The 16,872-nt window shown below is 47.3% G+C and overlaps 1 protein-coding gene across 1 annotated transcript in view; it reads right to left on the reverse strand.

Moving 5' to 3' along the window:
* EDC4 (enhancer of mRNA decapping 4) overlaps positions 1 to 16,872 on the reverse strand; it is a 1,121,437-nt gene that overhangs the window by 847,591 nt on the left and 256,974 nt on the right. Inside the window, exon 5 of the mRNA XM_063945256.1 lies at positions 4,645 to 4,831. Coding sequence (XP_063801326.1) covers positions 4,645 to 4,831 — 187 coding nt within the window. The remainder of the gene's footprint in view (positions 1 to 4,644; positions 4,832 to 16,872) is intronic.

Here is a 16,872-nt window from a genome sequence, read left to right on the forward strand (position 1 = left end):
TGTCGACTGAGAAAGTCCGCTTCCCAATTCAGGACTCCCGGAATGAATATCGCTGATATGGCCGGTAGATGGCGTTCCGCCCAATGTAGAATCCGTGAGACTTCCTTCATTGCCAAACGGCTTTGAGTGCCGCCTTGATGATTTATGTAAGCCACTGTGGTGGCGTTCGCCGACTGTACTTGAACAGGACGATTCTGAATTAAATGCTGGGCCAGGTTCAACGCATTGAAGACCGCCAGCAATTACAGAATGTTGATCAAGAGGAGAAATTGCTCCTTGATCCACCAACCCTGAAGGGAGTGTTGCTCCAGCACCGCACCCCAACCTCTTAGACTGGCATCTGCCATCAACAGGACCCAATCGGATATCGAGAAGGGACGGTCCCTGCACAATCGTTAGTCCTGGAGCCACCAGTGCAGCGACAGACGGACCTCCGGAGTCAATGAGATCATGTGAGACCTGATCCGGTGAGGCAGTCTGTCCCACTTGGCTAGAATCAGCATCTGGAGGAGGCGAGAATGGAATTGAGTATACTCCACCATGTCGAATGCTGACACCATGAGGCCCAGCATCTGCATCGCCGAATGTATCTACACTTGCGGACGAGAAAGGAAGCAATGAATCCTGTCATGAAGCTTCAGGACTTTCTCCTAAGACAAGAACAACCGCTGGTTGTGAGTGTCCAATAGCGCTTCCAGGTGCACCATGCTCTGAGCTGGGACCAGGGAGGATTTCTTCCAGTTGATGAGCCACCCGTGGGCTTGTAGAAACTGGACAGTCATATCCAGATGACGTAGGAGAAGTTCTGGGGAATTTGCCAGGATTAACAAGTCGTCCAGATATGGCAGTATCCTGACCCCTTGACAACGAAGTACCACCGTCATCATCGCCATAACTTTGTTGAAGACTCGTGGAGCCGTAGTTAAACCAAAAGGTAACGCCCTAAATTGGTAATGGAGGTTGCCAATCGCAAACCTCAGGTATTGCTGATGTAACACTGCTATAGGAATATGCAGGTAAGCATCCTGTATGTCCAGGGAGACCATGCAGTCCCCAGGTTCCAAGGCCAGAACTATAGAGCGAAGGGTTTCCATACGGAACTTGGAAATTTTCACAAACCTGTTCAATGCCTTGAGGTTGAGAATGGGCCAGGAGGACCCATTCGGTATCGGAACCAAAAACAGTGGAGAATAGTACCCCCGGCCCATCCGAGCAAGAGGCACCTGTACTACGATCATGTATCCAGGAGGGTCTGTACCACCGAATGTAGAGTGTTTGCCTCTGTCCGGCAAAATCGATGAGGGGGTCGGTTTTTGAAGGCTATGGCGTAACCTCGAGTGACGACTTCCCGTACCCAGGCATCTGAAGTGGTCTTCAACCATTCCTGGGTATACCCTAGAAGCCGGCCAGTGGCGTAACTAGAACTTTTTCTCCCCCAAGCCAAAAGATTCTTCAGCGCCCCCCCCCCCCCCCCCATAATTGGCAGTAGTGAAGGAAACAGTATCCGCGCGCCTAAAGCGTGCGCCGCCAAAAAGGGGTGTGGCTTCATTGAAATGGGCGTGGTTTCACATAAAGGGGCGTGGTATTGCAGGAAAAGACTACCTTTTACCCCAGTTTTGCAACCTGCACGCCCAGATGTTAGCCACCACAGGAAAGAAAAATAATTCTGATTCATGCCCCTTACATTATTTGTAATTTTTCCTCCTTATAGTAATGCCCAGTATACATTATGCCACATACTGCAATGGCCCTTAGACATTATGCCACACACAATATGCACACACTGTAATGCCCCCGACACATTATGCCACACCGTAATGCCTGTGACACATTATGACAGGAATCGCAATGCCCGTTATACATTATGCTACACACTGCAATGCCCCTGATACATTATAGCACATACAATGTCTGTGACACATTATGACACACACCGCAATGACCCTGAGACATTATACCACATACCACAATGATCGTGATATAGTATACAACACACCGTAATGCCTGACACATTATGACACACACCGCAATGTCCGTGATACATTATGCCACACACCGTAATGCCCATTACACATTAAGTTCTACAGTAAGGCTTCAAATTACTTTTAAATTACCTGCTCGTTGCCAGGGGTTTCATGCTCTTGGTTCCATGCACTGTGCCAGGGATTTTCATGCTCAGGGTGTCATGCTCGTTGCCAGGGGTTTCATGCACTGGGTGTCATGCTCGTTGCTAGGTGGTAGTGCTTGTTGGTAGTGCCGTGCTCCCAGTGCCACATATGCCCCCAGTGCCAGATATTCCCCCACAGTGCCAGGTACATGCCCCCAGTGCCAGATATTCCCCCACAGTGCCACATATGCCCCCAGTGCCAGATATTCCCCCACAGTGCCAGGTATATGCCCCCAGTGCCAGATATTCCACAACAGTGCCACATATGCCCCCTCAGTGCCTGCTCCCCCCAGTGGCAGATATTCCCCAACAGTGCCAGGTATTTGCCCCCAGTGCCACATATGCCCCCTCAGTGCCTGCTCCCCCCAGTGCCTTGGGATCTTAACGTGGTGTTACGTTTCCTCAAGTCACCTTGGTTTGAACCACTTAAAACTGTGGAGTTGAAAGACCCCACGTGGAAAGTGGTCATGTTGTGGACGTTGGCTTCGGCGAGACGTGTTTCCGAATTGGCGGCTTTATCGCATAAAAGCCCATTCTTGGTTTTTCACGTGGATAGGGCAGAGTTGAGGACTCGTCCTTACTTTCTGCCAAAAGTGGTCTCATCTTTTCATGTGAACCAACCTATTGTCGTGCCTGTGGCTACAAGGGACTTGGAGGATTCCGAGTCCCTGGATGTAGTCAGGGCTTTGAAGATTTATGTGACCAGAACGGCTCGGATCAGGAAGACTGAAGCTTTGTTTGTTCTGTATGCGGCCAACAAGGTTGGCGCCCCTGCTTCAAACAGACTATTGCTCGCTGGATCTGTAACACGATTCAGCAGGCGCATTCTACGGCAGGATTGCAGTTACCGAAATCGGTTAAGGCCCACTCCACTAGGAAAGTGGGCTCTTCTTGGGCGGCTGCCCGAAGGGTCTCGGCATTACAGTTGTGCCGAGCAGCTACTTGGTCGGGGACAAACACCTTTGCAAAGTTCTATAAGTTTGATACCCTGGCTGAGGAGGACCTCCTGTTTGCTCAATCGGTGCTGCAGAGTCATCCGCACTCTCCCGCCCGTTTGGGAGCTTTAGTATAATCCCCATGGTCCTTACGGAGTCCCAGCATCCTCAAGGACGTTAGAGAAAATAAGATTTTACTTACCGGTAAATCTTTTTCTCGTAGTCCGTAGAGGATGCTGGGCGCCCGTCCCAAGTGCGGACTTCTTCTGCATGACTTGAATGTAGTTATTGCTTACATAAGGGTTATGTTATAGTTTTCGGTGATACCGTGGCTATGTTGTTCATACTGTTAACTGGGTAAGTTTATCATAAGTTATACGGTGTGATTGGTGTGGCTGGTATGAATCTCGCCCTTAGATTTACAAAAATCCTTCCTCGTACTGTCCATCTCCTCTGGGCACAGTTTCCCTAACTGAGGTCTGGAGGAGGGGCATAGAGCGAGGAGCCAGTGCACACCCAGAATCCAAAGCTTTCTTAAAGTGCCCTATCTCCTGCGGAGCCCGTCTATTCCCCATGGTCCTTAGAGTCCCAGCATCCTCTACGGACTACGAGAAATAGATTTACCGGTAAGTAAAATCTTATTATTGGGCCTAAATTGGATGTGGTTGTTAATGCTTCAGCTGCTGCTTTGTTTTGCCGAACAAAATTGCACTTATATCAGGGACATGCTGCTGAGGAGGCACTGACTTGTACCAGAGCCAGAATTGCACACAATACTGTAAATAAGCCAAAAGGTTCATGTGGGCATTATAAAAAGGTGCAGCAGTATATACAGCTGGAAATTTGGTGAGTCTTGATCAGAGATGTGTGGGACAGATAGTCAGGCAAGGCAGTGCCTCGCCTACCGTAGCCTTTTTACTATAAAAATTATTAGAGTAATAGAAATAAGATTTTTAATATAGTCTTTGTATTTTTCATATACTTTAAATAGTCAAAACCCTGGCGTATATGTTGTTATGGCAGGAAAGGCTCTGCCTCACCTCACGTCACTGGCTTATATGGTAATATGGGCAGAAGCTAACTCGAGCATAGGACGACCACTGATACTGCATTATTTCCGTCTGACGGCGTATAATTGCTGATACATAGGTACTATCGTCGCAGAGTCTGATTGCCTCTCCAGACGTATAAGCTGAAGCTGCTATCAAGGGATGCAGTGTACTCTCCAGTAGCAAGCAAGATAGCAACTAATTTATGCATGCCCAGAAAATGCCGAATGAATGGCCATGGCACACCTGTGTTTACCCTACTACTCCCCATTGGAAACAGCCTACTTATCACACTTAAAGTGTTGGCTCTGGCAACGTGCATAGAAAGTGTGTCAGAAGTCAAATGCAGTCATTAGAGCTGACTCGACTCTGAGCAAAGCAAAAATATATTATATATAATATTCATTTACAGATTTTATTTATTTATGAATTTATTGTATTCATATTTTTATTTAGCACCAATCGAAGTGATTAACTTTCTATAAAAGGATACTGTATTTTACCATTCTCCATGGTCAGTCGCCACACAAAGAGACTTCCGGCTTCATCCAGACATGCTAGTTGGTTTGAGTTGAGGTGAGCAAATGCTAGGTCTGACACACTACCTGTAATACCTTTCAGCAAAATCCTTTCGGCTGTTGTGACGCTTAGGACACGAATCATTGCTGACCCATTCGAACCTGGTGTAATGAGTAAGAAGAAGTAAAAAAACGAAAAGAAAAAAAAACAGTCATGTCACTATAGGGAGACAATTTTGAAACAATCAAATTTCAGATAATGACAACAGCTTATTCAAAGCCTATTGGGGGGGGGTTGATACAATTGTTCCCATTATTTTTTCTTCTGAAAAGCACTGCTACCGCAATTTTTTGCCCAATGGTGTAATCCACAGGTTCTCAAACTCGGTCCTCAGGACCCCACACGGAGCATGTTTTGCAGGTCTCCTCACAGAATCACAAGTGACATAATTAGTTCCACCTGTGGACCTTTTAAAATGTGTCAGTGAGTAATTAATACACCTGTGCACCTGCTGGGTTACCTGCAAAACATGCACTGTGTGGGGTCCTGAGGACCGAGTTTGAGAACCTATGGTGTAATCAATTCAGTCTGCTTTTATTCCAGACAAAAACTGGCACATTTTGAAGCGAATACACATGGATCCAGCATAAGTTCCCAGATCAATGCGACTTCATGAAAAAAACGCACAATAGTGAATGCTATCAGGTACAATTGAATTAATCCCCGTGGATCAACTAGCCACAGTAATTTACTGCAGAAAATTAGATACCCCCTGTGGATACAACCCCTCTCCTCCCTTAAATATTTAATAATTACAAAAAATATGCTCTTTGCAGCCTCTAGCCATGGCTGCTCTAGTTTTAAAGGTAGTCAGAAGCGTACAGACATTTTTCCACAAAAGAAATAAATTTCTGTAGTACTGAGGTAAGTTAGACAGTACATAGGTATTATAAAGAGTAGATTGCATTAGCCAAAAAATTACTTGTTTCATTATTCTGTATGCTTACATATTTTTGTTTTCTGTGGTCTTGGGGTCTTCTTATGGCCTTCTTTCTCTGACTGGAGAGACCAAATGACCTTAAGGCTCATTACTGTTGCTGAGTCTCCCTAGCTCATTGAGGGTAGTACCCCTTTCACATCGCACTAAAAACCCGGTATCGACACGGCATATTGCCGTGTCGAAACGGGTCAGTGTGCGATGTGAAAGGTCCTTTTCAGAATTAGCGGGTCGCCTGACCCGGTAATTCAACCCGGTAAAAAAGAAGGGTTATTACCGGGTCAGGTGCAGTGTGAATGGGAGCCGTTCCGATGCGACACGGCTCCCATTCACAGCATAGGCAGAGGCGGCGCAGGAGATGAGCTCATCTCCCGGCGCCGCCTCCACCCCCGCCCCTGCTGCTGCTACGCCCTCTGCTGCTATGGCAACCGACCCGGTATATTGAATGATAAGAGATTCCTTATTATAAAGGTAACTAAAATCAAATCGCCCAGTTTGTTTTTTAAAGACATCTAATGGGGAGTAAAGTTTTGTCACTGAAATGCCATGGGTAAAACGGTCTTATAATTCCATACTGCAAAGTAAAGGTACGTAACACTATGAGATTCACTCCAGGAGTGATATTGTATAGTGTTTCCCCTGCCAGCCCGGCCCACCACGTAGTGCATAACGATATCGCACAGTGACAACATGCCGTAATGGACGATAAGTCCAAATTGAGCTGCATGCACAGCCGATGGCGGAAGACAATAACAATGCACGATCCCTACTATACTCCCCCCGGAGGTATTTCAGCCCATTTCCTTCTACTGCTTAAAATTTTATTCAAATTGCCCAGAGTGGAAACATTTTGGAAGTTGAATCCATTCTGGATATTGTAGAATGGGGGGCATCAGAATCTCTTGCAGTATGACACGGTTATTTTGGGATGCCTTTAGTGCTTTCCTAAGAGGTTTTTTAAATACTCAACTGATTTTTTCCCTTCAAACCCACTCATAACATTTTATTTTAAATATAGTTTCAAAAGTATTTTTTTAAATATAAAATAATAGGATTTTGATAACCTACCGGTAAATCCTTTTCTCCTAGTCCGTAAAGGATGCTGGGGACGACATCAAGAACATGGGGTATAGACGGGATCCTCAGGAGACATGGGCACTCTAAAGACTTTTCATTGGGTGTGAACTGGCTCCTCCCTCTATGCCCCTCTTCCAGACCTCAGTTGTAGGAACTGTGCCCAGGGAGACTGACATTTCGAGGAAAGGAATTACCTAACTAATAGTGAGATATCTACCAACTCACACCCTCAACCATGCCGCACACATGGCATTCAACATAACACACGCCAACAGGCATGAACCAATTGCAGCAACATGCTGAAACCAAGATAACACAACTTGTGTAACTGTAATAACTAAACTGCAGGTAAAGTAGGCACTGGGACGGGCGCCCAGCATCCTCTACAGATTAGGAGAAAAGGATTTACCGGTAGGTTATCAAAATCCTATTTTCTCATACGTCCTAGAGGATGCTGGGGACATCAAGACCATGGGGTTTATACTAAAGCTCCAGTACGGGCGGGAGAGTGCGGATGACCCTGCAGCACCGATTGACCAAACTTGAGGTCCTCATCGGCCAAGGTGTCAAACTTGTGTTTGACCCTGACCAAGTAGCTGCTCGGCAAAGTTGTAATGCTAAACCCCCCCGGGTAGCCGCCCAGGATGAGCCCACCTTCCTAGTGGAGTGGGCCTTTACCGACGTCGGTAACGGCAATCCAGCCGTGGTATGAGCGTGCTGAATCGTATTTCTAATCCAACGTGCAATAGTCTGCTTGGAAGCAGGAAAGCCAATCTTCTTGTGATCATACAGGACAAATGGAGTCTCTGTTTTCCGTATACGAGCCGTTCTAGCAACATAGATTTTCAAAGCTCTAACCACATCTAGAGATTTTAAATCAGTGAATGTGTCAGTTAACTACTGGCACTACAATAGGTTGGTTTATGTGGAAAGATGAAACCACCTTCGGAAGAAAATGTTGACGAGTCCTCAACTCTGCCCTATCTTCATGGAAGATCAGGTAAGGGCTCGTGAGACAAGGCCCCCAATTCAGACACCCGCCTTGCAGATGCCAAAGCCAAAAGCATCATCACTTTCCAAGTGAGAAAATTCAACTCTATCTTTTGTAGAGGCTAAAACCAATCCGATTGAAGGAACTGCAATACCACGTTAAGGTCCCATGGTGCCACTGGAGGCACGAATGGAGGCTGGATGTGCAGAATCCCTTTCACAAAGGTTTGAACATCTGGAAGAGAGGCCAATTGTTTCTATAAGAACACTGACAAGGCCGAAATCTGGACCTTGATTGATGCCAATCGGAGGCCCGCCTCCACACCATCCTGCAAAAAATGGAGAAAACGTCCTAAGTGAAACTCTTCCGTAGGAGCTTTCTTGGATTCACACCAAGACACACATTTTCTCCAAATACGGTGGTAATGTTTTGACATTACTCCCTTTCTGGCCTGAATAAGGGTGGGGATGACCTCCACGGGAATACCCTTCCTGGCTAGGATACGGCGCTCAACCGCCATGCAGTCAAACGTAGTCACGTTAAGTCTTCGTACACACACGGCCCCAGCTGCAGCAGGTCCTCTCAAGGAGGAAGAGGCAGAGGATCTACTATGAGTAACTGCTGAAGATCTGGGTACCAAGCCCTCCTTGGCCAGTCTGGGGCAATGAAGATTGCTCGAACCCTTCTTTTTCTTATGATCCTGAGTACTTTTGGGATCAGCGGAAGTGGAGGGAAGACATACACTGACGGAAACACCCTGCTACTGCTTGAGGGTCTCTCGACCTGGAACAGTATCTCTGAAGCTTCTTGTTGAGACGAGACGCCATCATGTCTATTTGAGGAAATCCCCAAAGACTTGTCACCTCTGCGAAGACTTCTTGGTGGAGGCCCCACTCTCCTGGATGGAGATCGTGTCTGCTGAGGAAGTCTGCTTCCCAGTTGTCTACTCCCGGAATGAATACTGCCGACAGAGCTTGTAGATGTTTTTCTGCCCAGCGGAGGACTTTTGTCGCATCTGCCATTGCCGCTCTGCTTTTCGTTCCGCCCTGCCTGTTTATGTATGCGACTGCTGTTACATTGTCCGCCTGGATCTGCGCGGGACAGTCATTAAGAAAATCTGCCGCTTGTTGCAGGCCGTTGTACATGGCTCTTAGCTCCAGAACGTTTATATGAACGTTCCTGTTGTGACCAACGTCCGTGGAAGTTTTCTTCCTGAGAGACTGCTCCCCAGCCTCGGAGACTTGCATCCGTGGTTACCGGGACCCAGTCCTGAATCCCGAACCTGCGTCCCTCTAGTAGGTGAGAGCTGTGTAACCACCACAGGAGCGAAAACCTGGTTTTTGAGGATAGGATTATCTTTCTGTGCATGTATAGGTGTGACCCTGACCACTTGTCCAACAGGTCCCACTGGAATACTCTGGCATGGAACCTGCCAAACTGAATGGCCTCGTAGGCCACCACCATCTTCCCCAACAACCGAATGCACTGATGGATCGACACACTTGATGCTTTCAATATCTGATTTACCATTTTCTGGATTTCCAGAGCCTTTTCCAGCGGAAGAAATACTCTCTGAACTTCTGTGTCCAGAATCATCCCGAGGAAAGACAACCTTGTCGTCGGTTCCAACTGTGACTTTGGGTAATTTATGATCCACCCGTGTTGTTGGAGTATTGACAGAGAGTGATATGTTTTGTAACAACTGCTCATTGGATCTCGCCTTTATCAGGAGGTCGTCCAGACAAGGAATTATATTGACTCCTTTTTGACGAAGAAGAACCATCATCTCCGCCATCACCTTGGTGAATACCCTCGGCGCCGTGGAGAGACCGAAAGGTAACGTCTGGAATTGGTAATGGCAATCCTTAACAGCGAATCTCAGATAAACATGGTGAGGAGGATAAATGGGAACATGCAGGTAAGCATCCTTTATGTCCACCGACACCAAGAAGTCCCCCTCCTCCAGACTGGCAATCACTGCCCGAAGTGATTCCATCTTGAACTTGAACCTTTTTAGGTAACCATTTAGATCCTTTAGATTTAGGATCGGTCTGACCGAGCCCTCTGGCTTCGGAACCACAAAGAAGCTTGAATAAAAACCCCTCGCTTGTTGTGAAAACGGTACCAGGACTATGACCTGGTCTTGACATAATTTTTGGATTGCCGCAGTTACTGCTTCTCTTTCTGACGGAGAAACTGGCATGGTCGATTTGAAAAAGCGGAATGGGGGAATGTCTTGAAACTCCAGCTTGTACCCCTGGGATACTATTTGCAACACGCAGGGATCCAGGCCAGACAGAATCCAATCCTGGCTGAAGAGTCTGAGACGTGCCCCCACCCGAGTGGCCTCCCGCAAGGGAGCCTCAGCGTCATGCCGGGGATTTGGCATAAGTAGGGGTAGACTTCTTTCCCCTTCCCGCAAAGAAGGGGGGACCTCTCGTCTTTTTGTATTTATTGGGCCGAAAGGACTGCATTTGCGGGTGATAGGTCTTTTTTGCCGGTGCAGGGGGCAAAAATGTCGACTTACCTGCGGTAGCCGCCGAGACTAACGCATCCAGGCCATCACCAAATAAGGCCTCACCTTTATATGGGAGAGCCTCCATGTTTCTTTTGAAATCTGCATCTGCGTTCCACTGGCGAATCCACAACGCCCGCCTAGCTGATACTGCCATGGTAGCGGCCTGTGAACTCAAGAGTCCAATATCCTTCATTGCTTCCAGCATGTAGGTGGCAACGTCCTTGATATTCCCTAACTTAAGGAGTTTCTCATCTTTATCAATTGTGTCAATTTCTGACCATTTTTCAATAGTGCGACTCACCCATGCGCAGGCAATAGTGGGCCTAATCAGTGTACCATTGGTAACATAAATGGATTTCAATGTCGTTTCCATTTTGCGGTCTGCCGGCTCTTTAAGAGAGCCGTGCCAGGAGCAGGGAGAATTACTTTCTTTGTCAACCTGGAAAGTGCACCACTTTTTCCTATCCTCAGCCGGGAAAGGGTAAGCTATGTGAATCCTTTTGGGAATACGAAATCTTTTATCAGGATTCACCAACATCCCTTCAAACAGAGCATTTAGTTAGTGTGACGGGGGGGAACGTGGCTTTGGACTTCTTTTCCTTACATAAATACGCCTTCTCCTGAGGTACAGGAGTGGTTTCTGTAACCTCCAACACGTCCCTTATAGCCACAATCATATATTGTATATTTTTTGCCAATTTATGATCTCTCTCTCTGGATTCACTATCGTCGACACAAGAGTCAGATTCCGTGTTGGTATCAGGGTTTACAACATTTGCAAATTCTCTTATGTGACCCAGAGGGGCCGCCCGGATAAGGACGAACATCATCCTGAAAAATCACATCTTCCACAGATTTTCTCCAGCATGCAGCCTTAGATTCTGATTTATCTAATCTACGGTTAATCAGATGCATACTGTCACGCATCTCTTTCACCCATGCAGGCTCTTGGTGTGCCGGTAGCGCCACCACATTACAACTCTGTGTCCCTAAAATGGCTTTCTCCGGGGAGGAACTCACTGCCTCAGACATGCCTCACACGTGTACAGCACACCAACAGACACACAGGGACTTATTTTGGGGACAGACCCACAGTAAAATCTGTCAGAGGGACACAGGATAGGAGCAGCCAGTTCACAATCCCAGCGCCAGTATTTCCTGTGAACACAGTATGTCCACAGCAAAACAGTGCTTTTTAAATAGTAATATACACTATCAAATGCACCACAATCACTTTGTGCCCCCCCTTAAAAGCACCCTGTACTTGTCAGAAGTGGAGGAGAGGACCAGCGTGTGCTCTGCAGCCTGAGAGAGAAAATGGCGCTTAGTGGCTGCCTGAGGAAGAAGCTCCGCCCCCCAATGGCGCGTCCACACACTAATATTTATACTGGCGGGGGTAGGGCTGTGCCAGCGGCAACTTATGCCCCCTTTTAGCCAGTTTTAAGGTATTTTTCTTGCTGCAGAGGGCCCTGTAATGCGTGTGTGTGGGCTGCAATGGCGCGCTGCGCATCAACCAGCCAGCACCTCAGCCGTCACTTACTTGATAGAAGATCATTCTTCTTATACTCACCTGTCTTCTGGCTCTGTGAGGGGGGTGACGGTGTGCTGTGGGAGTGAGCATCTAGACACGGCTAGCGTTCAGTTCCCTTCAGGAGCTAATGGTGTCCTGTCAGCCAGAAGCAGAGCCATGAAACTCTGAGGAAGTTGTTCTGCATCTGCCCCCTCAGTCCCACGAAGCAGGGAGTCTGATGCCTGCAGATCTCCCTGAAAATAAAAAACCTAACATAAGTCTTTTCAGAGAAACTCAGTAGAGCTCCTCAGAGTGCATCCAGTCGACCTGGGCACATTTCTAAATCTGAGGTCTGGAGGAGGGGCATAGAGGGAGGAGCCAGTTCACACCCAATGAAAAGTCTTTAGAGTACCCATGTCTCCTGCGGATCCCGTCTATACCCCATAATCTTGATGTCGTCCTCAGCATCCTCTAGGACATATGAGAAATTATATTATGCACATCTGCAAAACAGATCTCCTCGTCACAAACTGGGGGACACAGTGGGGCGGCACAGTCGCACGTGACCAGACCATGCCAGTTAAGTGGTTAGTATCAGTAAAGGAAGAGAAGGGAATCTGAATTGCAATGTAAATATCATATGCTCAAGGAATAGTTTCTTATTAGCAGATCTAAAGTCAACTGAATTGAGTAGCGTCTTGTGAGTCCTCCTCCATCCCACGTTGACCACTATCTTGGATGGCAAGGGTACCCTTCATAACACTACACCAGCTATATTAGAGGTCTTTTATTGCCACTTGCTATTGCTAGGGACACTTATTCAGAGGTTGACCTGGATTCCTATTTGGATGATAACCCCCCTCCCTGTCCAGTGTCACACGACAGACCAGCAAGCCCCACTACTGTTCCCAATGCTGTCACTATATGGCATTGCATCTCACTCTTAGGCTGTCAGGATGTTTCCCAAGTGATGCCAACAACTGTTTTCTTCATGTAGACCGCTCCACCAGGACACAGGCACCACAATCTTACCTGCTATAAGCTGGCTGATGTTCTACCAATAACTGAGCTGATTCTAACTATCAGTAGTCAGGACGCCCTATAAAAGTCTCACCCAGTACCACCCACTACTGTTGGGCGCTACTCTCATTTTCCAGTCTTCCCCTGGGTACATTCAGCATTAGCTTATTCTGTTGGCACGCTATGTAAGTTCCAGAACACTATGTGCTGCAGGGCAGCCATTAATACAGACTGATCTATGTATATCATTGGTCTCCTGCGCTACTGTCATTAATCCTCAGAGACTCTCTTAAGTTGAATCTATACTAGACACTAGACCTGATTCAGTAAGGACTGCAAATTATGCTAAGTAGCAGAATTTACAATAGTTTGGATCGCATGCTGGGGGTCTCCCATCGCAGGGCAAGGCCACCCAGCATGCTAACATTATTTTAATTGCTACGGCTGCGTGTAACATAACACAGCCGTATCGATCACGCCAGCATGACAATTTCTAAGCCACACCTGCAACGCTCCATCTCCACCTTGGAAATGGAGCGTTGCACACTCTCCCCCCACCATGAACAGCTCGGCCCGATTGAAAGGCCGAGGCTTTCACATTTTCTGCGGGCGTCCGCAGAAAATGTGGGCGCATGTTAGCATTTTTTGCGGTTGGATTGCGTATTGCGATCCAACCTGAATTGGTCCCACTGTCTGCCGTTCCCTGTCTTAATCACATTTTCCAGTACCTACTGGTATTTAGTTTCTTTGTGCTTAATCAGATCTCAACATTTTCTGACAGCATAAATAAAGACACTCCATTTCATCTAGGAGGAAAAATCTCATAAAACCTCCAAGTTTTCAGCACACGGCCTCCAGCCATATATTGACATCAAGACCGGCTTTAAGTCCAGAAAAATCCCTTATTCTGAGACCAAGTAGGCATTGCTTTGACTCTTGAAAAGGTGAAGAATGTCATCAAGTCTTTTCCTAATACAAAGGCCCCAAAGATAGATGGACTTACTCTTAAATTACACAAAACACACCTTGGATTTTTTGTTTCAAAACGGTTTGATACCTTTAATGCTTTACTGGCACATGCGTCCTTCCCCTCTATGTCAGACGTGGTGTTCATATTCATCTCTAATCCTGGTAAGGACAATATCCCTCCAGACTCCTATGTCCCATCACCCTCCTCTCAGTTAACGAAAAAAAATTCTACCACTACGTATGAATAAAGTTAAAATGGAACTGATACAGCTAGATCGAAATGGTTTCATGTAAACAATGCAACTGCTATTATTAGACATCTATACTCTCTTCTTCACTTGTGTTGCCCAATGACCCCAGATGCTGTGATTGTGTCTCTTGATGTAGTTAAAGCCTTCAAATCAATGGAATGTTCCTGTGTGTCGGAATTATGGTCCTGGTTTTGTTGCCTGAATGAAGCTGCTTGCTTAATGGCCCCTTTCACCTGGATAGAGGTGACCAGCAGGGATGCTCTCTGTCTCTGCAGTTTGTCATTGAAAGGTTGGCCTTCGAAATCAGGGCCTCTCCGTAAATTCACTGACTTTGTCAGGAGTTGGGAGGATAAAGTCACATTATATGCAGAAGATATGATGCTATTACTTTCTGAGTATGAGATACTCTCTTGACAATGGTTGATACCATTAGATTCATTACAGGGGTGACCATTAACTGGGATAAAAAAAAAATCCAATTTTTGTTCCAGGCCGCAACATTGTGATTGTCCCCTAAAGTAGAATACTCAATTTAAGTATTTGGGCATACAGATTACTAGTATTGCTTCTGATTATATAGCTTTTAATTTTAAGCCTTAGACTGGTTATATGCATTCTCGATCCAGGGCATGGCAAAAGTAGGATTTTAGGGGGCGTGGCTTGACTGGAGAAGAGAGCAGACGTGCATCTGCTGGCCTCCTCTCTCCAGTGCTTTATATCCCCATATTCAGTAAGCCTTCCCTTTGTGTACCCTCTCCGGGCTCCCCTTCCCTTCCTACAAGCCTCCTAAGCCCTGCAGTGACTGCCGCAGAGCAGTTTTCACTGCTCTCGCAGGTTGCGGTCTATACACTACCGGAAGCCGGGGACTCGCGTACTCCCGGCGCACGCGATTCGAGCTCCACGGCGTAGACGCGGCGCCGGGAAGCGGCGCGGACACCACACAGAAGCGCCGGACCATCTAGTAGCCTTCCCCTGACCCCCAGGGTGGATACCCCCTGAGGCAGCAGGTCGGGGAGACACCTGGCAGCGAGAGAGAGCGGCGGCTCTGAGGCCCAGGGAGAAGCGGTGGCCATCTTTGATTACACTGGAGGAGCAGAAACTGAGGTATCAGTGTGCCTGTGTACCTGCTGGGGTCTCTGGATTAGGGCTACACCAGGATTGGTGGCCCTCTGGCACTGTTCTCCTCCTGCTCTTACTCTGGGGCCCCTGTTGAGGGATTTGTGCATACACCTGTGTGGGGAGAAATAGCCTTATACTTGGCACTAATATTTTCTACTGCAACCGCCCCATCTAGTGGCCTCTGGGTGTAATAGCATACATTTCTCATACAGTGTGCTGGATATAAAATACATATTTCGCTGCAGAAATCATAGGACCGCAGATATCCCGGCACCCACCGAGACGATCGGCCGTGATGTCCTCATGGTTGAATAACCAAGATATCATGAAGCTCTGAAATAACTCTGCCTACACCCGAAGGCTCCTATGGCATGATATGACAACTTGACTTTTGCGTGGATCCCTCCTCGATTGATACCTCAGAAGCCCTGTGCCACCCGTTCCTCTACTTTTATCATTCAGCGCAGCCATGCCTCCCAAGAAATATAAGGCCGCTAAAACTGTCTCCCAGGTGGCGTTCTTTAAACCTTCTCCTCAGGCCGCTAAGGCAAAGGAAGCACGGGGTGGTGCCTTTAAACCTGCTGTCCCGGTGCCCTCGCCATCTAGAGACATGCCCGCCCCTGCCACAGCACACCCCAGCCCCATCAATGATGGTGACTCGCTTACGGTGGGTGCTATGAAACATCTCCTAACACAATTTAAGGATGAAGTCGCGGCAGAATTCAGAGCTACTATGAAGGAATGTCAGAGATCTATTGACGAGATAGGTGGCCGCACCGATCACCTAGAAACGAAAATGGGTGAGGTGGTGTCGTCACACAACGACCTGATCTCTTCTCATGATCTGCTCCAAAATGAGGTCACGGCGCTCAGGGACAAACTCTCGGATATTGGAGGACAGAGCGAGACGTAACATAATTAAGCTACGTGGTGTGCCAGAAGCTGTCGCTAATAGCGCTTTAAAAGATTTTGCAGTTGACCTCTTCAGCAAACTCCTTCCTTCGTTCCGATCAGTGGACTTTCTACTTGACCGTATCCATAGGCTCCCTAAAGCCAGGAACGCTCCTGACCGTGTCCCCCGAGATGTCCTCATGAGGCTACACTATTTCCACGTGAAGGAAACAATCTTGAAAGCTGCTAGACCCTCGGATACTGCATCGGAGGCTTTGGGCTCACTTCAGATATTCGGAGACCTGTCCCCTGCTACTTTGGCGAAACGGCGCTCTCTTTACCCCATCAAATCAGTGCTACGTAAAGAGAACATTCTGTACAGATGGGGATATCCCACTATGTTACTTATTTCTCGAGAAGGTTCTACTGTTGTCATAACGAATGTCGAGTAGGGTAAAAAGATCCTAGCATCATGGAACTCTGCAAGTTCTTCTACACACACCTCTCCCGAGCGGGGCCTTCAGCGGGACTGGGCCTCTTCGGCTGCAGAACTTTGAGTATTGTTTGATTTACTACACTTGCATCGATTCCATGTCTTCTGATCAGTTTGTAATGTCATATTTCCTACGTTGCACCAGTTCCTTGGAAATTGTTCGATGAGGGTGTCTATGTGATAGCTGTGTGTCATTAGCATGTTTTTCAGTGATGCCTTCTCTCTGCCGCTTTACTGTTTGCTGCCTGTCTCTGCTGCCCCGACTGCCGCCCGCATTTCTCTGTCGGCTGGGAACTCTACCCGAGTTTCCTTTAATCCCGGAGGCTGTCGGGGGACCAGAGATGGAGGGCCGAGGAACTACATTTT

The sequence above is a fragment of the Pseudophryne corroboree genome, chromosome 11, assembly GCF_028390025.1.
Source record: "Pseudophryne corroboree isolate aPseCor3 chromosome 11, aPseCor3.hap2, whole genome shotgun sequence".
NCBI lineage: Eukaryota > Metazoa > Chordata > Amphibia > Anura > Myobatrachidae > Pseudophryne > Pseudophryne corroboree.